Here is a 23510-nt window from a genome sequence, read left to right on the forward strand (position 1 = left end):
TTACAGGCTGACATATTAATATAGAGCAATTTGACAATGAGCAAGGAAATGATAGAATATGATGACGAAGAATATGTGGATGTGAACTCACTTCCACTAAAACCACCGCAGCCGCTGTTGCCCCCCGAGCGGCCGACCCGTCGTCCTTGGCATCCAGTCATGTGGGACAGCTCGATAATTGGCATTCCGCCACCAGATCACTCCCAGAAGGAGGATGAGGTACGTCATAAATTATATGAACATCATTGTTACTGGCGCCTTTCGGTATTTCTTTAATGCTATATTTAACATAAACAAAAGAGGATGGGGTTGTAGGTACTTAAATTTAGATGAAAATAATGTATAAAAGATATCTAGGTACTACTAGTTATTATTTGAAATTTATTACATATATTTTAGATGTAAGTGATTTAAAGTATACTAATATCTACAGTTATGTTATTACATATATATCTTATCTTATGGCTTTGTCTGTTGGGTCCATTGGATGCCATTGTTTCATCCACGAAAGTTTCTTTTAGGGCTCCAAACTGCAAAGCTGGAGCCCGGATTTGGTTACGTTAACAGTACTTTTATACAAAAAATATATTCGTCACATTCCTTCCTGTAAGTACCTAGATAAAAAATGTTTCGAGTGTTATTTTCTGTCCTCCACGGCCCCCCACGTTTTTTAATAATAGGTAGCCGATTTTTTTACGTATATAATTTATAAAGTCTAATGAATTTTATATGTAATATAAAGTAACAACTTTATATTACATATCAAATTCATTAGACTTTGTAGCGTATCTATTTTAGCTGTGCATTGTGAGGTTCTGGGTTCAATTCCCAACTCGGGCGACAACATTGTTTTTTCTATTTTAAAATACACAACCATGGATCGGTAATAGACATCAGCTCGATATTGTAAAAGATTCGTTTCTTGTCACATCATCGAACAGATAAGCTCGAGCAAGAGTGGGTGCGCTACGTGTGCCTTTGCCTTATACCTTCGAGGGGGAAAAAGGCAAAAGTGAATGTAATTTTGCGTGCGTTAGTGCTTTACGTTCTATGTAGAATCGTATTTCCACATACTACATTACTGCGCTACCTTGAACACCCTCCCACCAGCCTAAATAAATATTTCCATTAAAATCTCATTCTTTATAATACTTATAGTAAGTTATCAAGTCATGGCGCTGAAGACTGGGCATGACAGGTTAGCTTATTCATATATCAATTAAACTCAAATGCTAGTACCGTGTGTTGTTTTTTTACAAATTGAAAATTTGCCCCCACTGCATCTGATGGTAAGTTTATTGCGATCCAATAGAATTTCGACTGACGAGAGATGATTACCTCTCAGCAGTCTACACAATTATGCCGGCCTGTTGGGACCAGATAAACACAGGTTGATCCCGAAACGCGACACATTTCTGTGGGCCACTATGGCGGGTTTTAACACCTTGTGTACGGTGGTCGCTAAAGAATATATCCTACCGCTAACAAACTTTTCTTACTTGTTTGTTTTTATTATTTCAGCCAGTCTCGAAGTCACGGGAATACCCTCATAAACAACGCATACGCAACTTGCGACGACTCATCGCGCAAGGGAAAGTGAAACCTACACCCGAGACACTCATCTTCTTCCTGTGTAATAAATTCGCCATTTCCGAAGAACGACAAAAAAACCTATAAAAATGTAAAATTTATATTATTATATCGTATTATTCTATTTTTATATATTATGGTTTAATCTTTATTAGCTTCATATGACTTATTGTCCATTGACGTTATAGCCTATAGACATTAGACACCTAGTGCCCGATATTTCTCTTCACATTAATTTTACCAATTATAACCTACATGAGTTATAAGGAAGCGGGTAGCTCTATTACGATTAGTTTTGCGCACTTCATTAGGTTTACGTAGCCATAGAAACACTACACTGTCTAACACTGTGTAATGCTAACGGAAAGTGTAAAATGTACTTCAGTCAGATAGAACAATAAGACGTCAACGGGGTAAATATATCAAATGTGTTATGACTAGTATAAGATGAATTCCGTAATGTTTATAATATTATGAATAAACCAAATTATTACATGTAATGTAAAGCAATTTTTCTCAAATCCCAGAGTCTGCCTGTATTTACCACACCACTGTTTTGTACAAGGCGTTGCTAATGCGTGAGTGTTTACGGCTCACAGTTGTGGTCGCAATTGTTTTGGAAATATTGAACGGCAGACTATGATTGAGTTATGCTAAAGGTACTTTCAAAAATCAATCCCCTGTTGTTTTGTCTAAAGGCTGTATTGTCGATGTTTCTGCCTGTCACTAAGCGCAATGATTATATTTTTTAAAGCATATTAAGGATTTATCTATATCTATTACTTTTTATGGATTTATCATGTAAAATATAATATTATATAGAAGGTAAAAAACTCAAGTGGATTAGGTACATATATTTTATATTTTCATAAAAATTATCTACACACAAGACTTTTAATAAAAAACAAAATCCAAGTTTCTCCATATAACTTATATAAAGTAATTTTATTCGCCGGAAATGCGCAATATTCGCGCCCCGGGGACGGAGCGGCGAGGCCGTGGATACAATATTATACAGGGAGACGGACGGCGCCGCCGCTACCGCCCCGCGCCCGCACCTGCGCACCCAAGGCCTCACGTAAAATAAATTAACCAATCGAGAGAAATAAGAATCGGTCCTCCTCACGGACCGGCGAACGTCCGCGGCCGGCCCGCGACACACGCGCACTGCACACTGCACACACCGGGGCGCCGCGTCTACCGCACGGCGCGTTCGGTCCGTGGCGCGGCGAGCTCGGGCGCGCGCGGCGGGCGGCGCTAGGTGTCGGCGCCGGCCGCGCCTGCGCTGCTCTCCGCGCCCGCCGCGCCGCCCGCCGCCGCCGCACCGCCGCCCGCTCCCCCGCGCCCGCTGCGCCCGACTCCTCTTCCTCCTCCTCTTCGGGGTCGAACTTCAGCATGAGCTGCTTGAACTGGAAACCGCATGGAAATGGATTCATTATAATATATTATTTGTGCGAATAGATAATATTTACATACCACGCGAGCACTTACTTCGAGGTAGTCGTCGACGAGCCGGCGACGACCCCGCTCGTCCAGCTCGTCATCGCACTCATCCTCGTGCAGTTGCGCGATTGTAGCTTTCGGTTCGAAAATGGGCGCGTGCCGTCGCGACACTGCTTTCTCATACACTTTTACGCTTTCTGAGGGGGAGTATTGGTTTATTTTCCTGTAGAAAATGAACAAATATTGTGACATAATATTTAGAATTATAGAAAACAAAGGTAGTCAGAAACATAAGAATACATATTTAAAATATTTTTACATTATGGCACAAATGGAATAATATACTTTAATTTTAAAAAGCTTTTAAATGGATATTTGCCACATAACAAAATAAAAATGATGATTAGAGTATATTTGATAGATGGAGAAGGGCAAGAGTATTGTAATGTAGACGTGAGTACTGACGCGTCGGTGAAGCCGTAGAGCTGCTTGAGGTGCTGCTTGAGCACGAGCAGCAGCAGACAGCCGCGCGCCTGGCGCATGGCGTCGCGCAGCGCGCGCGTGCGCTCCGGCAGCCGCGCCACCAGCGCCTCCGCCTCCTCGTCGTCCTCCTCCTCGTCCTCCACGGACCCCGGCAGCTCCTTCTCCTCCGTGTTCGTTTTGTTCAACCCCTGCGTGTACAACACGTAACTCTTTGTAGTAATATCACAAACGACACCAGTTCCAACTTATTTTTAAAATAATACATTTAAATTTTATCCAACAGGCTAAACCGTTGTAGTATAAACCAGGGATGTTATGGATATGAAATTTCGGACATGGATACGGATATGTAACTATGTCGGATTATCATATAGTTTCGGTTACGGATATTCGATTAAAGTAAAATAATAATACAGTAGGGCGACGATAGTAATCGTCGCCCTACTGTATTATAAGTAATTATCGATGAACGATTTGCGGGTGATGGGTGTTCGGAAAACCTCGTGTGTTTTAATTCGAGATGAAGTTTCAGTGAAGTAGTGCCACCTATTAGTGAAAAGTTTTTATCACAGTGTTTACATTTTGCAAAATTACCTTCAACTTGATAAAAAATATCCAAATTGAAGTACATACTTTGGACGCATTTTGTCCTTATAAATACGTAACACACCACTATCCCTTCCTAAATAAGTACCTACTCCTAAATAAAAAAAATACTATTTATGAATGAGGTTATGTTATGACTAAAAATTATAAACTAACTACATATACAAGATGGCGTGTGAGCGGTGAAACAAAAACCTGTCGGAACATATTATCCGTGACATATCCGAAACTTTTGTAACGGATACGGTTACGGTTATGGATATATTTTTATTTCGGATATCCGATAGTTTCGGTTACGATTACGGAGCTCCATAACATCCCTGGTATAAACCTAAAAAATAACTTAATGGAAGAGACAAAGCTTAAAGTGTAATATATAGAAATAAACAATATGTTCTGAATTATAATTACCTCACGAAAATGCTGTAGTAAGTTTGATCCCGAGGTTGAAATAATTATATCGATATGGTGTATAATAAAAAGTGGTTCGTCTTGTACTTGATACGGAAAGTAGCTTAAATTATCAGCCAGGTACAACATTTGATCCAAAGGTGCAGTCTGCGAAAACAAAACACATGATAACTTATAAGCAATTCGATGGAAATGACGTTTAAATTATAATTACAACACATTTTTATGCACTTACAGAAACATCATCAAATTGTTTTAATAATGATAACACTAGCGCTCTTCGTTGTGGCCGTGTGTTACGCAATAACGAATACAGAAAACCATTGAGGGCAGTCGGTAAATCGTCCTGATCCTTTTTTCTGCAAAGGAAAAAAATATTAACCTGATACCTTAGCATAATCAAAATACACGTATGTGTTTCGCAGTTAGCTTGTTAGATATTGCGTACGCCAAAAAGTCAACACTAAATTACATCACAAACCTGAATCCTCGTATAACACCTCTTTCCATGTTCGATTGTAATATTTTCTGCAGTTGATACGACAGCTTGATTCCGAGTTGTGCTTTCATGTGAATAAATCCAGGATACTTCTTGTCAATTTCTTGAAGGTTTTTATCAGCTGTGTGTGACACCGTCACCTCCAAGTCAGTACTCATACTTATCAAATATGGAACAATCTACAATCAAAAATACAAACTGTGTAAATTATCTAGCCATGCACATTTAGGTATAATAATTGTAAGAATTTTGTAAAATGCATTATAAGTTAACATAAACATATTGAATTCCACACTAAATTAGACATAGAACTGAGTGTAGACAATAATCAAATAACGTAAAATGCGAGTGGGTGTGGGTTTAAGGCACTGATTGACTACAGCAAAATCGAAGCATGTGTAATTGAATAGTGTAATGTTTGATTTCGCTCGGTGCATCACGGCGCACATTAATGGACGCAGTTCCATCATTCATGGTAAATATATAGCAGGTGAATTAATACGACTTGATTCTATTCAACATGATGTAAACGTATAAGGACAGTCCCCGTTAGTACCTGCACGGGATGCACGAGACCCTGCGCCAGCACGAGCTGCACCACCTTCATGGCGGCAGACCGCACCACCGTGCTGGGGTGCAGAGACGAGCCTAGGATCTCCTTCAAGTACAGCTGGATCACCGTCGACGCCATGCCGGAGGACACGTCTCCCATCTCTTTCAGATTCTCATGCTTGGACCGCTTCGACCCTGCAATACAATAGTCATTAAATTACTGTTGTGCAGTGGTGTTGTCACTCCACATATACATTTCAAAATGCCTTGAAATCTTGTTTATGTAACGGTACACCTTTTATTAGTTTAAGATAAAGAGAAATATCCGAAAAAAATTGAATGCCTTACATTCTTTATCCTGTCTGATCATTCTCTGCTCCTCCTCTTGTAAGTACATTTCTATGTTCCTGAGCACGTCCGCTTTCATTTCGATCGGCGCCAAGTCCGACGTAAGGAGCTGGTGGTAAAACTCTTTAAGTTCAGGCCGCAACATAAACTCGTAATGTCTCACACACACCGAACCGAGCGCTTTCAGCGTGTTTGACACAAAGTCTTCATCCTCAAGCCCCACAAAAAACATTAACGTTGAGTAAACCTGCTCTTTTATATCATGCTGTAACAATTTAAACATTCACGAGTTAACAAATTTTCACAAATTTCTTCAAATTGTAGCAATAATACTTTACAGCATTTATTAAATATAGTTTGTTACACTTACTGGAAGACCTTCTACGACTTTTGCTTCTGTAAAGTCGAAGTACCGCAAAAGCAGTCCTACGATAAACAATGCCCGCCGGAAATAAGGCCTCGAGTGCAACGCCCGCGTCATATCAGGGTTCCTCTGCCAACTTTGCTTCCATTGGAGCAGGATACCTAAAAATATTATATACCCTAGGATCACATAATCGTAACCGGCAACAAAATTTAAAGATTTTAGTAATTTCGTTAACAAAATGATAGTTTGTAAATGGATGTGATTGACTCACCGTGGTATTTGTTGAACACATCCCGTATGAGTTTGTAGTTATGCGTGAGGTTGTTGACGATGGCGGCTAGGCACGCTATACAGGACGCGATGACCAGCTGGCCGCGCTGCAGTATCAGCGTCACTGCGGCTTCCCTCCAGCTGAGCCAAGAATACTTCGCTAGGGTGCTCCATCAGTGGAACAACTAGTTCTAGAGTTGACGCCACCGTCGACATTATTTGCTGTTCGTATTGGTTCTGTAACAAAGTTACACTGTTCAATATTTTTTTTAAATGACTACCTACAAATTAATAGGTGTCGAGCGGTACCCTTAAAGTAACGATAATACGAATATTATTTGAAATTCTTATAAAACCTTTAGCTTACCTGCCCCTTTAAGCTAAGATATGGTTGAAGTGTTAATGCGTGATTAACTAGTAATTGAGGCCTTATTTTAGCAAATAAATGCAGAGTGGAAAGGCACGCCAAAATACGTTGAGAGGAACCCGTTCCTGAGGAAGAAAACACAGGTAAATTTTTCTCAATCTTGTTCAAGGTTTATTTATTGGGTTCATTTATATTTTTCTCACCATCTGTGCTTGTTTCCTCCAAGTGAAGTAAACTCTCAACAAGACAATCTACGATTTGTTGACAAGCAACTAATAGGGATTTAGGCGGTTGATATATTATTTTTGTTGAGTCATCTTTATCTTCCTTGGGTTTAAACAACTGTAAAAGAATAACAATTACCAATAATCATTCTTCACTTTGGGTTTTAAATTGTTCATAAATGAGATGAATGTAGTATTACGTAAGACCAGTAGGGATGTAACTTACGCTCATGAGCAACTGCTGGAACCACTCGAGGCCGATGTCGCGCGAGGAGATGACGACGTCGGTGATGTTGAGCACCTTGCGCGTGAGCGGGTCGGCGGCGGCGGCGGCGGCCGTCATGTCCAGCGCGCCGGGCCGCGCCGCCGCGCACGGCTGAACCACATGTTCTGGAATACCTCCATCACCAACTTGCGGATGCCCTCCTCGTCGTTCACCCGGCGGATCATTTTCACGCATATCTCCGGGATCTTTGGGAACTCCGGACACTCTATACATATATCTTTAAGAATCTTTATTACACGCTTTCGTACAGATACACCGGTATCCTGAAAAAAAAAATAATTGTTTATTGAACTTATGCACAGATTATTAATGTTAGAATAGTAATAAATTAATTCTAAGACTCACTAATATCCTGTTGGAGAGCATTCCGTAATACTTGTCGATGAGATCGTGTCGACTGAGCACGAACTTGCCGACGAGGTCCACGGCGGCCTCGCGCACAGCCGTGGACTGGTCCAGGAAGGAGCGGTTGACGCCGATCTGCATGTCGGGCCGCGCCAGCACCGAGGGGTCCGCCTCCACTATCATCGCTAGACACTTCATGGCCTTCGTACGAATCGCGATCGTGTTCTCGCACAATATCACGAGTATCTTCCTTAAATACCTGTCGAAGCTCTGCGAGAAGGATCTCTTCGAGGCCAGGTACTGCGAGATCAACTCGGCCCCGCCGTAGTCTATGTACGACTGCATCACCTGGACCTGCGTGCCGCCCTGGTACCTGAACGGTCTTATTTTCTCGAGAAAGAAATGCTTACGTCTTTCTATTGTTTTATATTTTTCGGCGGAAACGATCGCGCTGGTGCAATTTTTCTTGTCAGACTTGGATTCCTTTATTCCACCGTCACTATCTTCGTCAATTTCAGATTCTTCATCTGTAGAATCGTCCTTGTGCCGCTTTTTCGTTTTATTTTTCGGTCTTTTTGTCGGCGAACTGCTTTTCGGTTGGACAACCATGTCCCTATACCACTGTGTAATATAAAAATGTCGAGCGCAGTTCCAGGCTTGGTCTTTCTGTCCGTTTATTGCTAGATAATCTAATAAAACGCGTTGGAGAAATTCCGTTCTTTCTTCGTCTTCATCGAGGCCGAAAGTTACACCCTGCAAGTACATTTCAAAATGAGGAAAAAAATATTTTTACAAATCTGTCAACATTATGTAATCGATATGTGTGAAATGAGATGTCAGATGACAACGGAGGTCAGTAATGGTCAATAAAAGTACGACGGTTTCAAAATACGAACAGACACCACAAATAATTCTTACCTGTGCTTGGTTGCCGTCCTTCTCCTCCTCGGCGCGGATGTCGCGTATGACGTGGTCCATGGTGGCGAGCTTGGCGCGCGAGTGCACGCTGTCGCGCCGCAGCCGCGCCGCCACCAGCCCGAGGTACTCCAGCGACGCCACGCGCACCGACATCTCCATCGACTTGTCCGACATGTACTTCACCTGCGAGTGTCAACACTGATTAACGATCCGCGTCCCTCGAATGTGCCACGATAAACGAATCTAATCTAATCCCCGTGTTTTTTAATTGTGAAGATTGTGATTGGTCGAGACGAGTACATGTCAGTCACACATTCAGAAACTTAAATGACACGGTCACATTCTAGAAGCTTTGATTTGGTTAATAGCGCCGTCGAAATGCCACGTTCTAAACTATCATGTTGTGTCAATTGTTAAGCATAAAAAGTTGATCGAAACTAAGTATTTTTCGTTTCATTATATGCTTGAAGTACATAAATAATACTTACAAGCATTGTACCAAGTAAGCTAAGCAGCAGTTCAGTCGCAGGCCACTCGGGTTTGTTGACTGTGGTCAGGAGGTCATGCACGAAGTTCTCGAACAGAGGCCTGAAGTCCACTTCTTCCGATCGACTTCGGCATTTGTTTAGGAATGATGTTAGGAATGTACCACCCACACTGATTGCCGCTTCGTACTTAGATATTATCATTAGATCTTTATCTATGTGCTGCAAGTAATTCATTTACCTTCAACTATACGAAATATTTAATCTTTTTATTAATAACAACAAAACATTAATTATACCATATGAACTATACCCGTTAATAATAATGATATTATGTTTCTTAGAGGATGACGGATTTATTCTGACAGTTATTTTACGAAAACGAACATCAATAAAAGTAAATTTTATAGGAAATTTTAATATAAATTTTCAAAACTTGGTTTATAAAATATATTAAATAAAAATTTTGAAGACATTTACTTGATTTAATGAAACAACAAAAACGATTTTAATGCGAATAAATTGGGTAAAATGATTTTGTATGATTTTTAAGCTCTTACTTTTTTGCTCTCGGAAGTGTCGGCGTGCTCTTTATCCTTATCCTGGGACTTGCACAGCGTCTCCGGCAGCGTGACGACGCACTGCACCAGCTGCAGCACCAGCGCCGTGAGCATCTGTATGTGCTGGTCCGTGCTCAGCTGGAACGAGCGCAGGTTGTGCTTCGAGCTCGGGATCCGCGCTATCGACGCCAGGATGTCTTCCAGCAGCAGTCGCCGGTGTTGTTCGTATTTTGTGAATATCTGTAACAAATGACAATCATTGCGATAGGGCTCTGTCTACTTCCGCAATGTATTTGCAGGAGAAGTGAATTCATTATCCCACAGAAAATCTATGTTACATGACATAGATAGTCTATGTCATGTGACATAGATTTTCTTGCATTTAGTTGCAAAAGCGACATTGTAGAGGGCCTAAGAAAAACATTGCGTTCCTAATTTCCTTATTTTTCCTTAAAGGACACTCACTTGTTTTCTCGCAATGTCATGTCTTGTAAAAATATAATAAATATCTAGACTGCAACAGAAGTACGTCCAATAGATTTCGCATTAGAAGTGTATGTATTATTTAGAGTTATCTCTCATTGCAAAATGTTGCATGTATTAAAAACAATTGACACTGTAAGTTGAATAACACAGTAAGTATAATGTAGCCGGCACATACCGTGGTGACGAGCTTGAGCGCGGCGAGTTGGAGCTCGCTGACATTCTCGACGAAGAAGGGCGACACGCCCACGGTGGAGGCGTGCAGCACCGTGGTGTCCGTGAGGTGGTGCGCCGCGAACAGCTCGGCCAGCAGCGCCACGCTCTCGTGCGCGTGCGTGTACAGCTCCTTCACGGCGCGCGTGGAGCCGCCGCAGCGCCGCGTGGCGTGCGTCGAGCCGCCGCCGCGCCGCTTGCGCCCGTCCACTGCACGCGTCACACACAACACACGTATAACGCCTACACACTATTTACCACAATATTTTACTACTTTTTAATCATTTCATTATTCAGGGTCACACTAAAGGTTTACTCTGGCAAATTGCGAGTGAATTCACAACGGAGCGGAGGCGCTACAAACACGCCGCGTGCGGAACGTCTTTGCTTCACTGACGTTATTTTGTATACTCTCGTACAACAATCCTTATCTTCAATCGAAATTAATTATTTATATGTGTATAAGGTGCGTATGTTTATATCGTAAGGATTTTTATATTGTAACCGTTCTGTCCCAATCGATTCGTTAAAAATTAATTCTCCCAATTTGGCCGCTGTGCCAGCTTTCGTGATCGTTTTCTGTGTTTTTGAATTAACAAAGCTAACAGTAATGGTTCCTTGTTGAAATCCATTCGGTTACTAATTATCCAAAACACGTTGCGAGTTCGCTACGCGTCCGCCGGGCTATGAAAATGCTCATCATCCCCCAGTGTGATAGGTCTTTTAATTATTTCATGTAAGCACGTAAGTGAAAAAACTACATATTAAGTAAAAAAAAACGAAACTATGTTGATAAAGTTTTAGGGTTATTAAATATAATTTTGTTTAATGGCAAGGGTAGCACCACAGATATTTTATGTAATAACTCAAGCCTAAATAATCTCTTTTCAAATATCAGTCTCCAAACAAATTATAGTCATTCTCAAAGCATAAATTTTAAAATATTGTATTTAATACATACCTTTCTTTTTAGATGTTGTCTGAATACTATACACTGGGTCGTAAACACAGTAAATAGTATTGTTGAGTTGGAATTTTATGAACATAATAATTCTATCTATAACATCTTCTAAAAATATGCGCTTGGGCATACTGGGGGACGTCATTATGTACAATGATGTGAGGCAGGCATCGGACGCGCACATAACTCGCTCTAATGCCGACTCTATCCATATCTGTCTCATTTCTTCACTATCTTCCTAAATAAACAAATAATTAAGGTTGAAAACTAATTACATTTTTATACACAAAAAAAAAAAAAAATAGTAGCTAAATACTTACAGGATCACCCACAAGCGACATTTTCTCTGCTGCTCTAATATTTTTCTCCAATATATTTAACAATCTGACTAATCTGTCTGAAGGTATCGCTTCCATAGCACCAAGGTTCTTTAATTTAGCTGCTTCCGCACTCAACTCCTGCAGTTGGTAACGCGGTAGTAATAATTCCTCGGGTATGTCTGTCCCTTCTGAAAATGTGTATATTTTATATACATGTCGAATAACTCTTTCGGCTTCATCAAATATTCCTATTACACAATATTGTAAATTACTATGGGTTGAGAAAAAAAAATCCATTGTATCGCCTATTTATTTCAATGACACAATAAAATGTTTCGTAAAATTCCATATTCACTTACCCATTTCATCCGTTATTAATATATCGTCGTCAATAGCTTCGAATACTGATTCAATTAATTTGTTGAAACGTTGGTAGGTGTTTGTTTCCATCAGTTCGTCTACTGATAACATTTCTAAAACCGGTACCAAACGCCGCTCCACTTTGCGAAGTTTCGGTCGCACTGTAATTTATTTTTGTATTTTAATATTCAAATTCAGTAACTACAATTTATCATCGCGAGATCAAAGATTTATTGAGAGCATAATAACGCCATCTTGCAGTCTAGAACACAGTGTAACCGAAAACAGTAATGGTAAATAAAATTTAGCCCCTTTAGACAGCTTTTAAAAAGTGTTTTATAAAAAAAGTATTGTGTGATAAGACAGTAATAGAATAGTAAAAGTAACCGTTATAAGTGCGGGTATAAAAATAGATACCGATTGCGGCTTCGGCCTCCACTTTTTTGCTGGCTTCTTCATGTTTTCTCTTGACTGCTTCCCAATTTTTCTCTCTAGCTATGTCTATTGCTTCTCTCTCTTTATCTACATTCGGCGTAAAGTTACTGGGTTTCGCTTTCAAGGGCATGTTATCGTCGGAATCTGACTCAAGTGTACTGTTTTTCCTAGGTCTGTCTTCATGGGAAAACTCGTGCTTCTTCAATAGACCCTCCTGAGAATAATTAATATTATGATAATTATATAAAGCTGAAGAGTTTGTTTGTTTGTTTGTTTGAACGCGCTAATCTCAGGAAGTACCGGTCCAAACTGAAAAATTATTTTTGCGTTGGATAGCCCTTTGTTCGTGGAGTGCTATAGACTATATATCATCACGCTATACCCAATGGGAGCGGAGCAGTAATGGCTAATCTCAGGAACTACCGATTCGAACTGAAAAAATATTGTTGTGTTGAATAGCCCTTTGTTTGTGGAGTGCTCAAAGTTATATATCATCACGCTATGACCAATAGGAGCGGAGCAGTAATGGCTAATCTCAGGAACTACCGGTTTGAACTGAAAAAATTGTTTTGTGTTGGATAGCCCTTTATTTGTGGAGCGCTATAGGCTATATATCATCACGCTATGACTAATAGGAGCGGAGCAGTAATGAAACGTGTTGCAAAAACGGGGAAAAAATATTGAAATTAAACTAATTTTCCGGATTCTATCGCGGTTTTTTGTTTTTTATTTTTCTCCCGACGTTTCGAAGACTTTGCAGCCTTCATGGTCACGGGGGACTGAGGTGTTGTTCATCCGCAAAGTCAAAGTTACAATATCTACCTACATTTTACAATTATACAACTTTTTTAAAATTTTAGTTGTTGGTGGTCCGATCTACACAGAATGAGCTCACAAAAATTTAAATAAATTTTGCTGTTTCACCACGAAGGATACCGTATGAAGACATTACTTGCAATGTTGAGAATAGTCTCTTCAAAAATAACTTGAAACACGAAGATTCGAAGGCGATACGCCAGGACATTTCGTCAATTTTGCGTCAAAAGAAAGTGCCGAAACCAAATCTTCCAAAACACGAATATATCGCTTTAAAGAACTTGCGATCGATGAAGGACCTTACCATTCTTCGTGCAGATAAAGGAAATGCGACAGTAGTAATGGATACGTCAGACTACGATAATAAAATGGAACAACTTTTATCGGATGTAAGTACCTATAAAATAGTCAAAACAGACGTCCCATTGTGAGTCAGATCGACACACCAACCTACAGATTGGTACCAACCACCAACCACCAACCTCAGCACGTAGCAAAAGTGCTTTCACCACTTAGAGGAAACACTAGAGCGTCTGTGAAGGATTCATACCAATTTGTCAGCGATATTAAAGACCTAAAATTTGCTGACAATGAAACTATGGTCAGTTTTGATGTTCAGTCTCTCTTTACGAGCTTACCAGTACAAGATTGCATCAGAATTGTATCTAAGAAGTTGGCAGAGAATAACATGCCTGTAGAATATGCAGAACTACTCCAACATTGCCTTACATCTGGCTATATGTTGTGGAATAATCAGTTCTATGTACAAGTTGAGGGGGTAGCGATGGGCTCCCCTGTATCTCCGGTAGTCGCCGATATATTTATGGAGGACTCCGAGGAGACAGCCCTGAGTACAGGCCCGGTCACTCCAAGGTTTTATAAACGGTACCTAGACGATACTTTCACTATTTTACCATCTGATAAAGTAACTGCATTTTTAATCACCTCAACTCCATTAACAATAAAATCCAATTTACTATGGAGTTAGAACACAATAAATCTCTTGATTTCTTAGATGTTTTAATCATCCGTAATACTAATCAGACCTTAAGTCATACTGTGTATCGGAAACAGACCCATACTGATAAATATATGAACGGTGAATCTCATCACCATCCAAAACAGTTAGCTACCGTGGGCAAATCTTTGTTTCAGAGAGCACAAGGAATCTGTGACGAGAAACACCTGGTCGCTGAGTTGCAACATGTCAAGCAAGTACTGCGAGACAACAAGCTCCAAATCCCACGCCGCCGTCACAGAAACCGAGTGAAACCAGCCACAGCTGAACGTGTTCCGGTTGTATTACCATATGTAAGAGGAGTCACCGACAAGATTGGCTACATCCTGAAGCGTGCTTCCATAAAAATTTATTTTAAGCCGCCTAAGAAGATTAGTAAATTTTTACCACCTGTCAAGTGTCATATACCTCTACAAGAACCGGGAGTATACAAAATAGATTGCAACTGTGGCCTCTTTTATATCGGGCAAACAAAAAGAAATATAGGGACCCGCGTAAAAGAACATATAGCTGACGTGAAACACCGACGCTCGACGAAGTCTGCAGTCGCTGAACACTCTGAAGGAGGCGCCAATCATTATCTGCGACTAGACAAGCCACAAATCCTCGCCAAAGAACACCGATTCCTGCTCAGGATGATTCGCGAGGCTATTGAAATTAAAAAACATCCTAATTTCAATAGGGAAGATGGTTGGAAGCTTGCACAAGCCTGGGATCCAGTTCTACATTTAATTAAATCGGAACCCAAAAGACCGGCTGCCAGACTTCAAGACACTGTGAGCTCATTCTGTGTAGATCGGACCACCAACAACTAAAATTTTAAAAAAGTTGTATAATTGTAAAATGTAGGTAGATATTGTAACTTTGACTTTGCGGATGAACAACACCTCAGTCCCCCCCGTGACCATGAAGGCTGCAAAGTCTTCGAAACGTCGGGAGAAAAATAAAAAACAGAAAACCACGATAGAATCCGGAAAATTTGTTTAATTTCAATGTCTACCATTCGGTTAAAGTTATGCAACAATGATGTATGACGGGATTGTTCCTCTTAAAAAGTTCTAAAAAATATATTATAAAACAAAGTCCCCCGCTGCATCTGTCTGCCTGAACGTGTTAAACTCAAAAACTACCCAACGTATTAAGATGAAATTTGGTATGGAGACAGTTCGAGACCCTGGGAAGAACATAGGCTCCCGGGAAACTGCTACTTTTATAACGGAAAACTTTAGCCTGAAAAACTTTATAACGCGGGCGGAGCCGCGGGCAAAAGCTAGTATTATGATAATATTTGTCATATCGACTGTTAAACAAGCGCGCTGCGAGATGATTTCCGTTCCGAGACCAAAAATTACCACCCGTAATTTATGTATATATATAAAAATGAACCCCTAATTCCCTTGGTCACGCCATCACGCGTGAACGGCTGAACCGATTTCACTATTTGTTTGTTGACGTTGTTTTTGTTATTGTCAGGAGAAGGTTCTTATGAAAGAAAAAATTCAAAAAATTGCGTGGAGAATTAGAAAATTTAAGAAAACTTATCAAAAATATTAATTTTATATAACTGTCAATTGTTTGAAATAACTGTCAGCGATTGACAGAATCCACGCTGCAAATTCATAGTTAAGACGGAACAACGTCTGTCGGGTCAGCTAGTTAGGGGGCGTCGAGTCAAATCTCATCTAATCTTATGTTGGGAGAGGGGGGTCTCGGCAAATATCACGCAATTTTTTTCTGATTGAAACAAAAAAAAAATTATACTATTTTGGTCCATTTAATCAAGATTGTACATGCGTAAGATTTAATCTTAAGCGTAATCGTAATACGGCTTAGAGTGGCTAGATCAGAACGAAGTTGAAGGAATAGATGATTTTACTGAAAATCATATGGACATGTTGGTTCCAATAGTCTCTCTTGAGACCGCGCATGATTCTTCATGGACTGAACTAGAGTAGATATTCTTTTTTTAATCGCAGTAGTGACGATTTAAGTATTCTATTGTTAAATTTTTATTACACTTATAACTCTCAGCAATATTGATTACTAGTCTTAACTAACCGTAAAAAAAGCACGAAGCAATTTCTCTTTTTTACAATAACAATCCAACGCGTTTACATAAGAAACCCAGATTTTGGAAAATCTCACGTGAGATTGGGGGATGGGGGAGGGGTTGAATAAAATCTCACATCTCACCGGGGGGGGGGGGGGGTTTAAGAAAATTTAAAAAAACACCTCACGTAATTTATGGACGCCCCCTTACTTCATAAAACTATTTGATATTCACAACGTGACATTCCACATATCTAAGTGTGAATATATTGTATTTGAAATTAAGCGAAACATACCGATAAACGTCCAAGCTTGACCACAGGATATTTGCTATTGGTATTAACAGGTTTGTGAAGGTCTTGCTTCTCGTGCGTGCTGTGAGAGAGCGGAGGTGCGTAGGGCGCTCCCATCGACGGCTGAGGCACTTGCGGTTCCTGTCGGAGCGGCGACGGCGCTACACTGGCTTGCGCCGGCGATTGACCTGTCACCACATTACCATCTACAATTACAATATTTCATTTGATCATCTTGTTCATAATATTTTGTAGTTTCATTTTACCTTAAATGTTTTTGTACGCTGCTATAATATGGATCTCTAATTTTAGTTTAGGTCTAAGATTTTGATTGCCTTAATTTATCGAAAATTATGCACGACCAATTTAGACCAATACAATATTATGTCGCGAAAGGCCGAGATGTGACCTATCACATAATGGAAAAAAATTAAACTGCATTATCATTCTTTTGACGATCAAACAGAATTATGAATTAATATAAAAAGTGCAGACATGTGAGCCGACTGAAACTCCTGTTTTGATATCGAATCTGATCACCGTTGCGTATTGACACAGTTGTTTGTTCAGAGCCACATTTATGGCAGTTTGATTAGAGCTATAACAGGTTGTTTACAGCATGAAAACATACATGATCAGAATTTCCTATACACAAAAAAAATATATTTTTATGTCTATACAATGTAAATCTATACTATTATATAAAGCTGAAGAGTTTGTTTGTTGGAACACACTAATAAAAACTACTAGTTCGAATTGTAAAATTCTTTTAGTTTTGGGTAGCCCTTTCAATGGGGAAGGCTGCAGGCTATATAACATCACGTTATCACAAACATGAGCGGTACATCGATGAAAAATGTTGCAAAAATAGGGTTAAATTTATTCCTTTTGAGAGCTTCCGTTACGTGCGCTGCGTAAACGGTTGAAATTACGCAACAATAATGTATAATGGATATGTTTTTTAAGAAAAAACTTCTAAAAAAATATTATAAAAGAGACACGTGCTGGGGTAGTCCCCCGGCACATGTCTGCCTGTCTGAACTAAACTTGAAAACTATGATTACATTTAGTATGTATAATTTGATACTCTGACATGGACATAAGCTGCTTTCTATCCTGGGAAATTATATAATTTACTATATACATGTATCCATTATTTTATATGTGATAATAAATTTTAATCAGTTAAAATGCATACTAAAACAGATTTATCTTCAATTATAATTAGATCTATATCTACCATGGTTATCCTTGTAGAGCATTCCACATATATAGAAAATAATATAATATTAATAATTCATACATACCTTGCTCAAATGCTTTATCCTGAGATTGCAAATGTAATCTTTGTTGATCACACTGATTCCTCGGTGACATTGACAATGGATCTTTGTCTTCGCTTATACTGGTCGCGAAATTTTGGGTGTCTTGAACTAAACTATTGTAGAAACCACCATTTTGTGGAGTAGAACATGAAGTATTGGATAGTGGACTTGTATATATATTGGAAGAATTTGCGCTGTTCCAAATGGGGGAAATATTATTTTGGGCAGTTATGTTCACCTGGCTCCCTGGCCTTGCTTGTGAGGGAGGTGATCCCATGTTCACATGGGGTGAAGATTGACATGGCGGAGCTAATAATTGTTGATTTGGAATGGTTGCAGAATGAATTGGTGTCCCATGAGTTGACGGACTTGAAGGCACAGCATTATGTGATGTATAGTTGTATGAACCGAGGGCGACATTCCATTAAACTTTGATGAATGTAGGTTGTTACCCCAATGGTTCTGTTGTTGTTGATCAAAACATTGGGATTGATGCTTAAAATGGCCTTTAGCAACTCAGGGCGTAGGCTGTTGTTGGGGTGGTGGACTGACTGCATTTGGTATACTATCATCTTTCAGGTCTCTGAAAATGTCACAATAAGATTCACAACTTTTAAAAATTATATATGCACATTACCATTTGCAACATATTATAATGACCATTCTTAACATAATAGTGTAAGACTAAAATATTTTCTCAATATTTATCCTACACTCTTGTTTCCTATTTTGTTAACACAGATATTAACTAGTTTGTTGGATAATTTGTCTATACAACTATTTATTCTACAAAGAGTGAAGATAGATATGGCTAATTGAGTCCATGCTGCACACCATTAATTAGCCATGCAGTTTTGAAATTAAAAAATGTTTTTTATATATAACTGAATAATTACCACCATAAAAGACAGTGCCACCTTCCAGAATATAGAATTAAAAAGGCTCTATGTGGCACTGCCCTTCCCATTCTGAGATATAAATTATATCTCTTTAAATGCTAAATAATTAAACTGGGTACAATTAACAATGTCTTTCAAACTGGAACATACCAATGCATACTACTGCACTGTGGAGGATATAGAAATGAATGCAATCTATTTATTTCATGAACCCTTGAAAATGGTACACCTATCACATAATATATTACTTTTCTTATGCAGGTTTGACTTCAACTCTAAACATAACACCTAAAATTAGTTCTCTGAAAAAATAAACCAGGTAATGTAACAATGCAATGATTTCTTACATATTCCGGACAGATGTTTGCATAAGAGAATCAAGCAGCTGTGAGACTAAATCCTTGTCACGAGTTGCCAGTAACTTTGCTGCTTCCTCAGCCACTAGGGGATGAAACAGTTGTGACTTGTTGTTAAGTGTTGATGGTAATGGTGTTGGGAGTGGTAACACCGGTAATACTGAAAGAGAACAATACTTATGGTTAATCAGTGAACAGTCTCCAAGTTGAAGTTAAGGTAAATTTAACTACTATGATTTCTAAAGGTAATTATATATAATTATACAGTAAAGACCAAACAGCATTCATGATTAACAATTTATCAAATAGTTTTATAATACATACTTGAATCTTGTCATCTAATATTTAAGGTTATATTTCTCATTTTTATATTTTCAATAAGACTTTACAAGTTATTTTCAGTTACAATATAATTTTAATTCCAAACAAACAAAATACAATAAGGCCAAAAACATAACCTCTGTCAGTCAACTGTTGCAAAACTCATGAGAAAATGTAAATCCAAAGTTAAAGAAGTTTTATATGATTTTATGTTTCACCAAAATACAGCAACTGTCTTATTATTTTATTCACCTAAATCTTATGTACACTGAAATGTGATACCTACTAATTTCCACCATGATATGACATTAAAATTATTGAGAAATCATATTATATACATACATACATATTCATAAATATATTTGTTTTCTAAAAAAATTATAGGAATAATAAGATAATGAAAAACATAAAACATAATATAAAAGTAAGTAGATATATCTATAATTTCAATACACATATAAATATTTTAACTATGTGTACAAACAAAACATAGTAATATGCGTGATATAATTGTTTTGAACATAATTCTAAAGTATTGTGCAGCGTTACTGGCGATACGCACACAAGTAGAATGTTGATAGCTACTTACGGTCTGTTAGGCTGGCTACTCCTGCTAATGTTGTAATGGGAACACTTGGAATATCCCTCTCGTTCATCTTGATACGAACTTTTTATTTTCTTAAGATCAGTAATACTCTCCTAGAAGTCAAAAGAAAGTTTGTGTCGCTGAACTGCAAAACACACCGTACAAAATTGTTTGCGTAGTCGCCGATTCCATTATCATTTTACTTTCCACTCACGTAACACTTGGCACAATTGAAAACCCAGTTTGACATTCTAGGATTCATAATACCAAAAGCTTTTCACAAATATTTAACTAATAACAAAACCAAAGATTGTTGTGAAAATGGAGCAGCCGTCAATTTGATGCTTTGTTGTGAGTTGTGCATCAAAACGAAGGTCAGCGCATCTGTACGACACTCCCATCGATATAGAAGAAATGTAGATGGGACTTCAGACAATGAAATTCTGTGATAATTTACAGAAAATACTCACTGAAACATTATGATAGCTATTATTATTTTATCTTTCCAGGACAAATCAAACATAATCCCAACATTTAGATAATCAAGGAATTATGACTTAGTGTTGCCAATTAACTTAAAAAGTTCACCAGTGACGCTAGAAATATTACAAAGCACAAATCATAGACTAATTTCAACAAAATTTGAATAATCGGCGTATTTAGATATTTTATAACATAGAATATTTATACATTATAAAGTAAATTTAAGAAACGTAATATGAATACGATTATCAGAATATGCTGGGCTTATACATCCGGAATGGTAAGCTGAATTCAGATGTTTCGTATTTCATAAAATTTGGCATGGTGAATTTGTTCGGAGGAGAATGCAGAAACAATCTGAATTATAGTACCGTTTTGTAAAGTAAACTATTCTCTCTAGGATTCATTTCTTAGATAATTAATAACATATCTGAATTCAGAATGCCATTCCGAATGTATAAGCTCGGCCTATACTGTAATGGTGTTTCAGAACACCTTTGCGCTTTATCCTTCTTTCCGGGCGAAATAGCCTAATATTGTAAAGGTCAAGGGATTTTTTTGCTATTCTTAGGGGTTTCCGGCAAATTAGGATAAAATAGAATATGGAATTTAAGACGGCTGTTATAGTTAGGGATAAATATTTTTAGAGAAGATAATACTGACGTTTATTGACGTATATTCTTCATACCGTAAGTAATATACCTCCTCAGAACAAGAACAAGCATAGAAGTAACACTATGACATTTGAGTGTACTCTGTCTTTGACAGCAAGAAATTTAATTGTGTTGCGATCCCTTCTGGGGCCTTATTCTCTATCTCGCACGTTATTTTGACAGTGTGTAACAAGCACGTAACACAACGCATCATGTTTAGGACTATAGAAATTTGGCTTACAGAATACCATTCCACGCACATTTCTCGAAGATAACATGACACGGCCGCGTTACGCGTTTACACTATCATACAGAATAAGGGCCCTGACATCTTTTCGATATCGATAGATACTTTGTCTATCGGCTATAGTAAATTCACAGACCTGCTAAAATAAACACTTTTCGGTCAGTCAACTACAAACCGTTGCAAATTGCTATTTTAGATAAAGGCTAAAAAAAAGATATCAATATCCTGATTTGGTATTCAAGTACTAAAAGAAGTCTGGATATATAAAAGCACTCGTTAAGAAGCTGTTAAATTACAATAAACTATAAGTAGAACTACAGGCTTTCTCCGAGCTAAATTTTGTCCAATTTTCATTTGCTATTTACAGCAGTTTTATGCCTTCCGAAACGTCATTCAAACAAAAATGGTCAAGCATTTAGATTATTAAATTAAGAAAATGTTAGAAATGTCGGAAGGAATGGAAACCGCTGTAAGTAACAAACAAGAAATCGGCCGGAATTTCGTTTAGGAGAAAGCCAGTACGCCTTCTGTTCTTTTCTGACTTTCTTAGGGATTAAAAGATACCCAAGAGGTGTGATTTGACAGAAGCTACTAAAATGGGACAGTAAAATTAAAACACAGCGGTATCATTCATGGCACATATGTTTGATAACTTATTTCAATGTTAATAAAACTTTGTCGAAATGCTTAGAGCAAACACGGTGCTGTTTTTTCCAATGCCAATTGGGACGAGCTATGGCAACGATTAATTTTTGCCTCATAGCATCATCTGTGGGGAATCTGCAATGAAACACATTGTATGAAACACACTATGAAAATCAGATAGTTTCCTCGACCTCAGCCTTCGCGTACGGTTTCCAGGTGGCTTTTACCACTACACCACCGTGTATTGAAAGTAAAAGGCAATTTATGCAAAATAGTAAACTACAATATACTAACATCTATGTTATCGATGAAATATACAGCGCAACACTATTGAACACGACTACGTAAATTGGAAAAATACTTAATAATGATTGTATCGAATGGCCAACAGCAGATTATAATATGACTACAGCATAATAAAGATTAATTAATAAGCAAATATATTAGGCTTTTTGTTTATTCACCGATGGAAGCTGATGACTTTTGTTTCATTTTCTTTACTAGAAGAATGTCATTTACACCCCACAATAACGCAGGCCATAGCTTTTTTTTTTTTTTTTTTTTTTTTTTATGGCTACAAGCACTGTGTTGCTGTGCTACGCCAATGTCAATAAAGCTAGGGAAACATATTACAGGAAGGAAATTGGTTTCGGAATTAGGATTAAGTCAGGAAAGTTAGTCATGATATAATATATTAATAATAATAATATTCGCCAATACAATATATTATTAAGTATATACAAACTATATTTTTATGTTATTATGTACAATAAATGAGGAAATAGCTTTATAAATATTTACATTAAATAAGAGGAGGGAAGAAATACAACAAGGAAAAGGAACACCAAAGGAAATGAGTTGACTTATAAAATGAGCATTATCATAAAGCGGACAAGCGAAGAAGATATGATTGAGGTCACCCTCCTCTTCACCGCATTCACAAGTTCTACTAGCAATAATACCAAGTCTAGCCAGGTGAGCTGGCGAACACACATGACCCAAGCGCATTCTCATGATTATACTAGTACATCGCTTACCAAGTTTCAATTTACAAAACCATGGTTTCTCCGGTATACCCAATTGGACTTTCGAATATATTTTTCCCTTTATCTGACTGCTTTCTTCCCAGCACTTTTCCCAGGAGTCCCTGAGAAAAGTGCTTGGAAGTGCAGCCAGATCGTTGCAATAATTTATATAGGGATATATATCACCACTTGTGATCGCCTCATTAGCCAAACGGTCGGCTTTTACATTTCCTTTTATATTAACGTGACCAGGGACCCAACATAAAAC

At 38.3% G+C, this 23510-nt stretch overlaps 2 protein-coding genes across 2 annotated transcripts; one reads left to right on the top strand and one right to left on the bottom strand.

Moving 5' to 3' along the window:
- The first annotated feature begins 6 nt into the window (after positions 1-6).
- LOC115448180 lies at positions 7-2090 on the top strand. The gene is made up of 2 exons (XM_030175527.2): positions 7-219; positions 1522-2090. The coding sequence occupies exons 1-2, from the start codon at positions 37-39 to the stop codon at positions 1675-1677; spliced, it is 339 nt and encodes a 112-aa protein (XP_030031387.2). The 5' UTR covers positions 7-36; the 3' UTR covers positions 1678-2090.
- LOC115448184 (nipped-B-like protein) lies at positions 1909-20767 on the bottom strand. Its single transcript, XM_037439530.1, is given in 32 exon segments — positions 1909-2999; positions 3082-3256; positions 3499-3704; positions 4534-4680; positions 4769-4892; positions 5015-5211; positions 5589-5779; positions 5933-6197; positions 6303-6457; positions 6571-6703; positions 6705-6806; positions 6937-7061; positions 7140-7278; positions 7387-7538; positions 7541-7709; positions 7792-8544; positions 8710-8892; positions 9198-9416; positions 9755-9994; positions 10416-10660; positions 11412-11649; positions 11732-11919; positions 12091-12252; positions 12509-12740; positions 16706-16908; positions 18010-18435; positions 18438-18509; positions 18512-18548; positions 18550-18610; positions 19274-19442; positions 20193-20302; positions 20660-20767. Coding segments are annotated over 31 exon segments (6096 nt in total). The 5' UTR covers positions 20260-20302; positions 20660-20767; the 3' UTR covers positions 1909-2678.
- Positions 20768-23510: the final 2743 nt, after the last annotated feature.

Source organism: Manduca sexta, chromosome 17 (genome assembly GCF_014839805.1).
Source record: "Manduca sexta isolate Smith_Timp_Sample1 chromosome 17, JHU_Msex_v1.0, whole genome shotgun sequence".
Taxonomy (NCBI): Eukaryota; Metazoa; Arthropoda; class Insecta; order Lepidoptera; family Sphingidae; genus Manduca; species Manduca sexta.

Coding starts and splice junctions, on each gene's coding strand:
- LOC115448180 (XM_030175527.2), top strand. CDS start 37: ATGAGCAAGGAAATGATAGAATATGATGACGAAGAATATGTGGATGTG. Junction 220..1,521: donor ACTCCCAGAAGGAGGATGAG/GTACGTCATAAA, acceptor TTATTATTTCAG/CCAGTCTCGAAGTCACGGGA.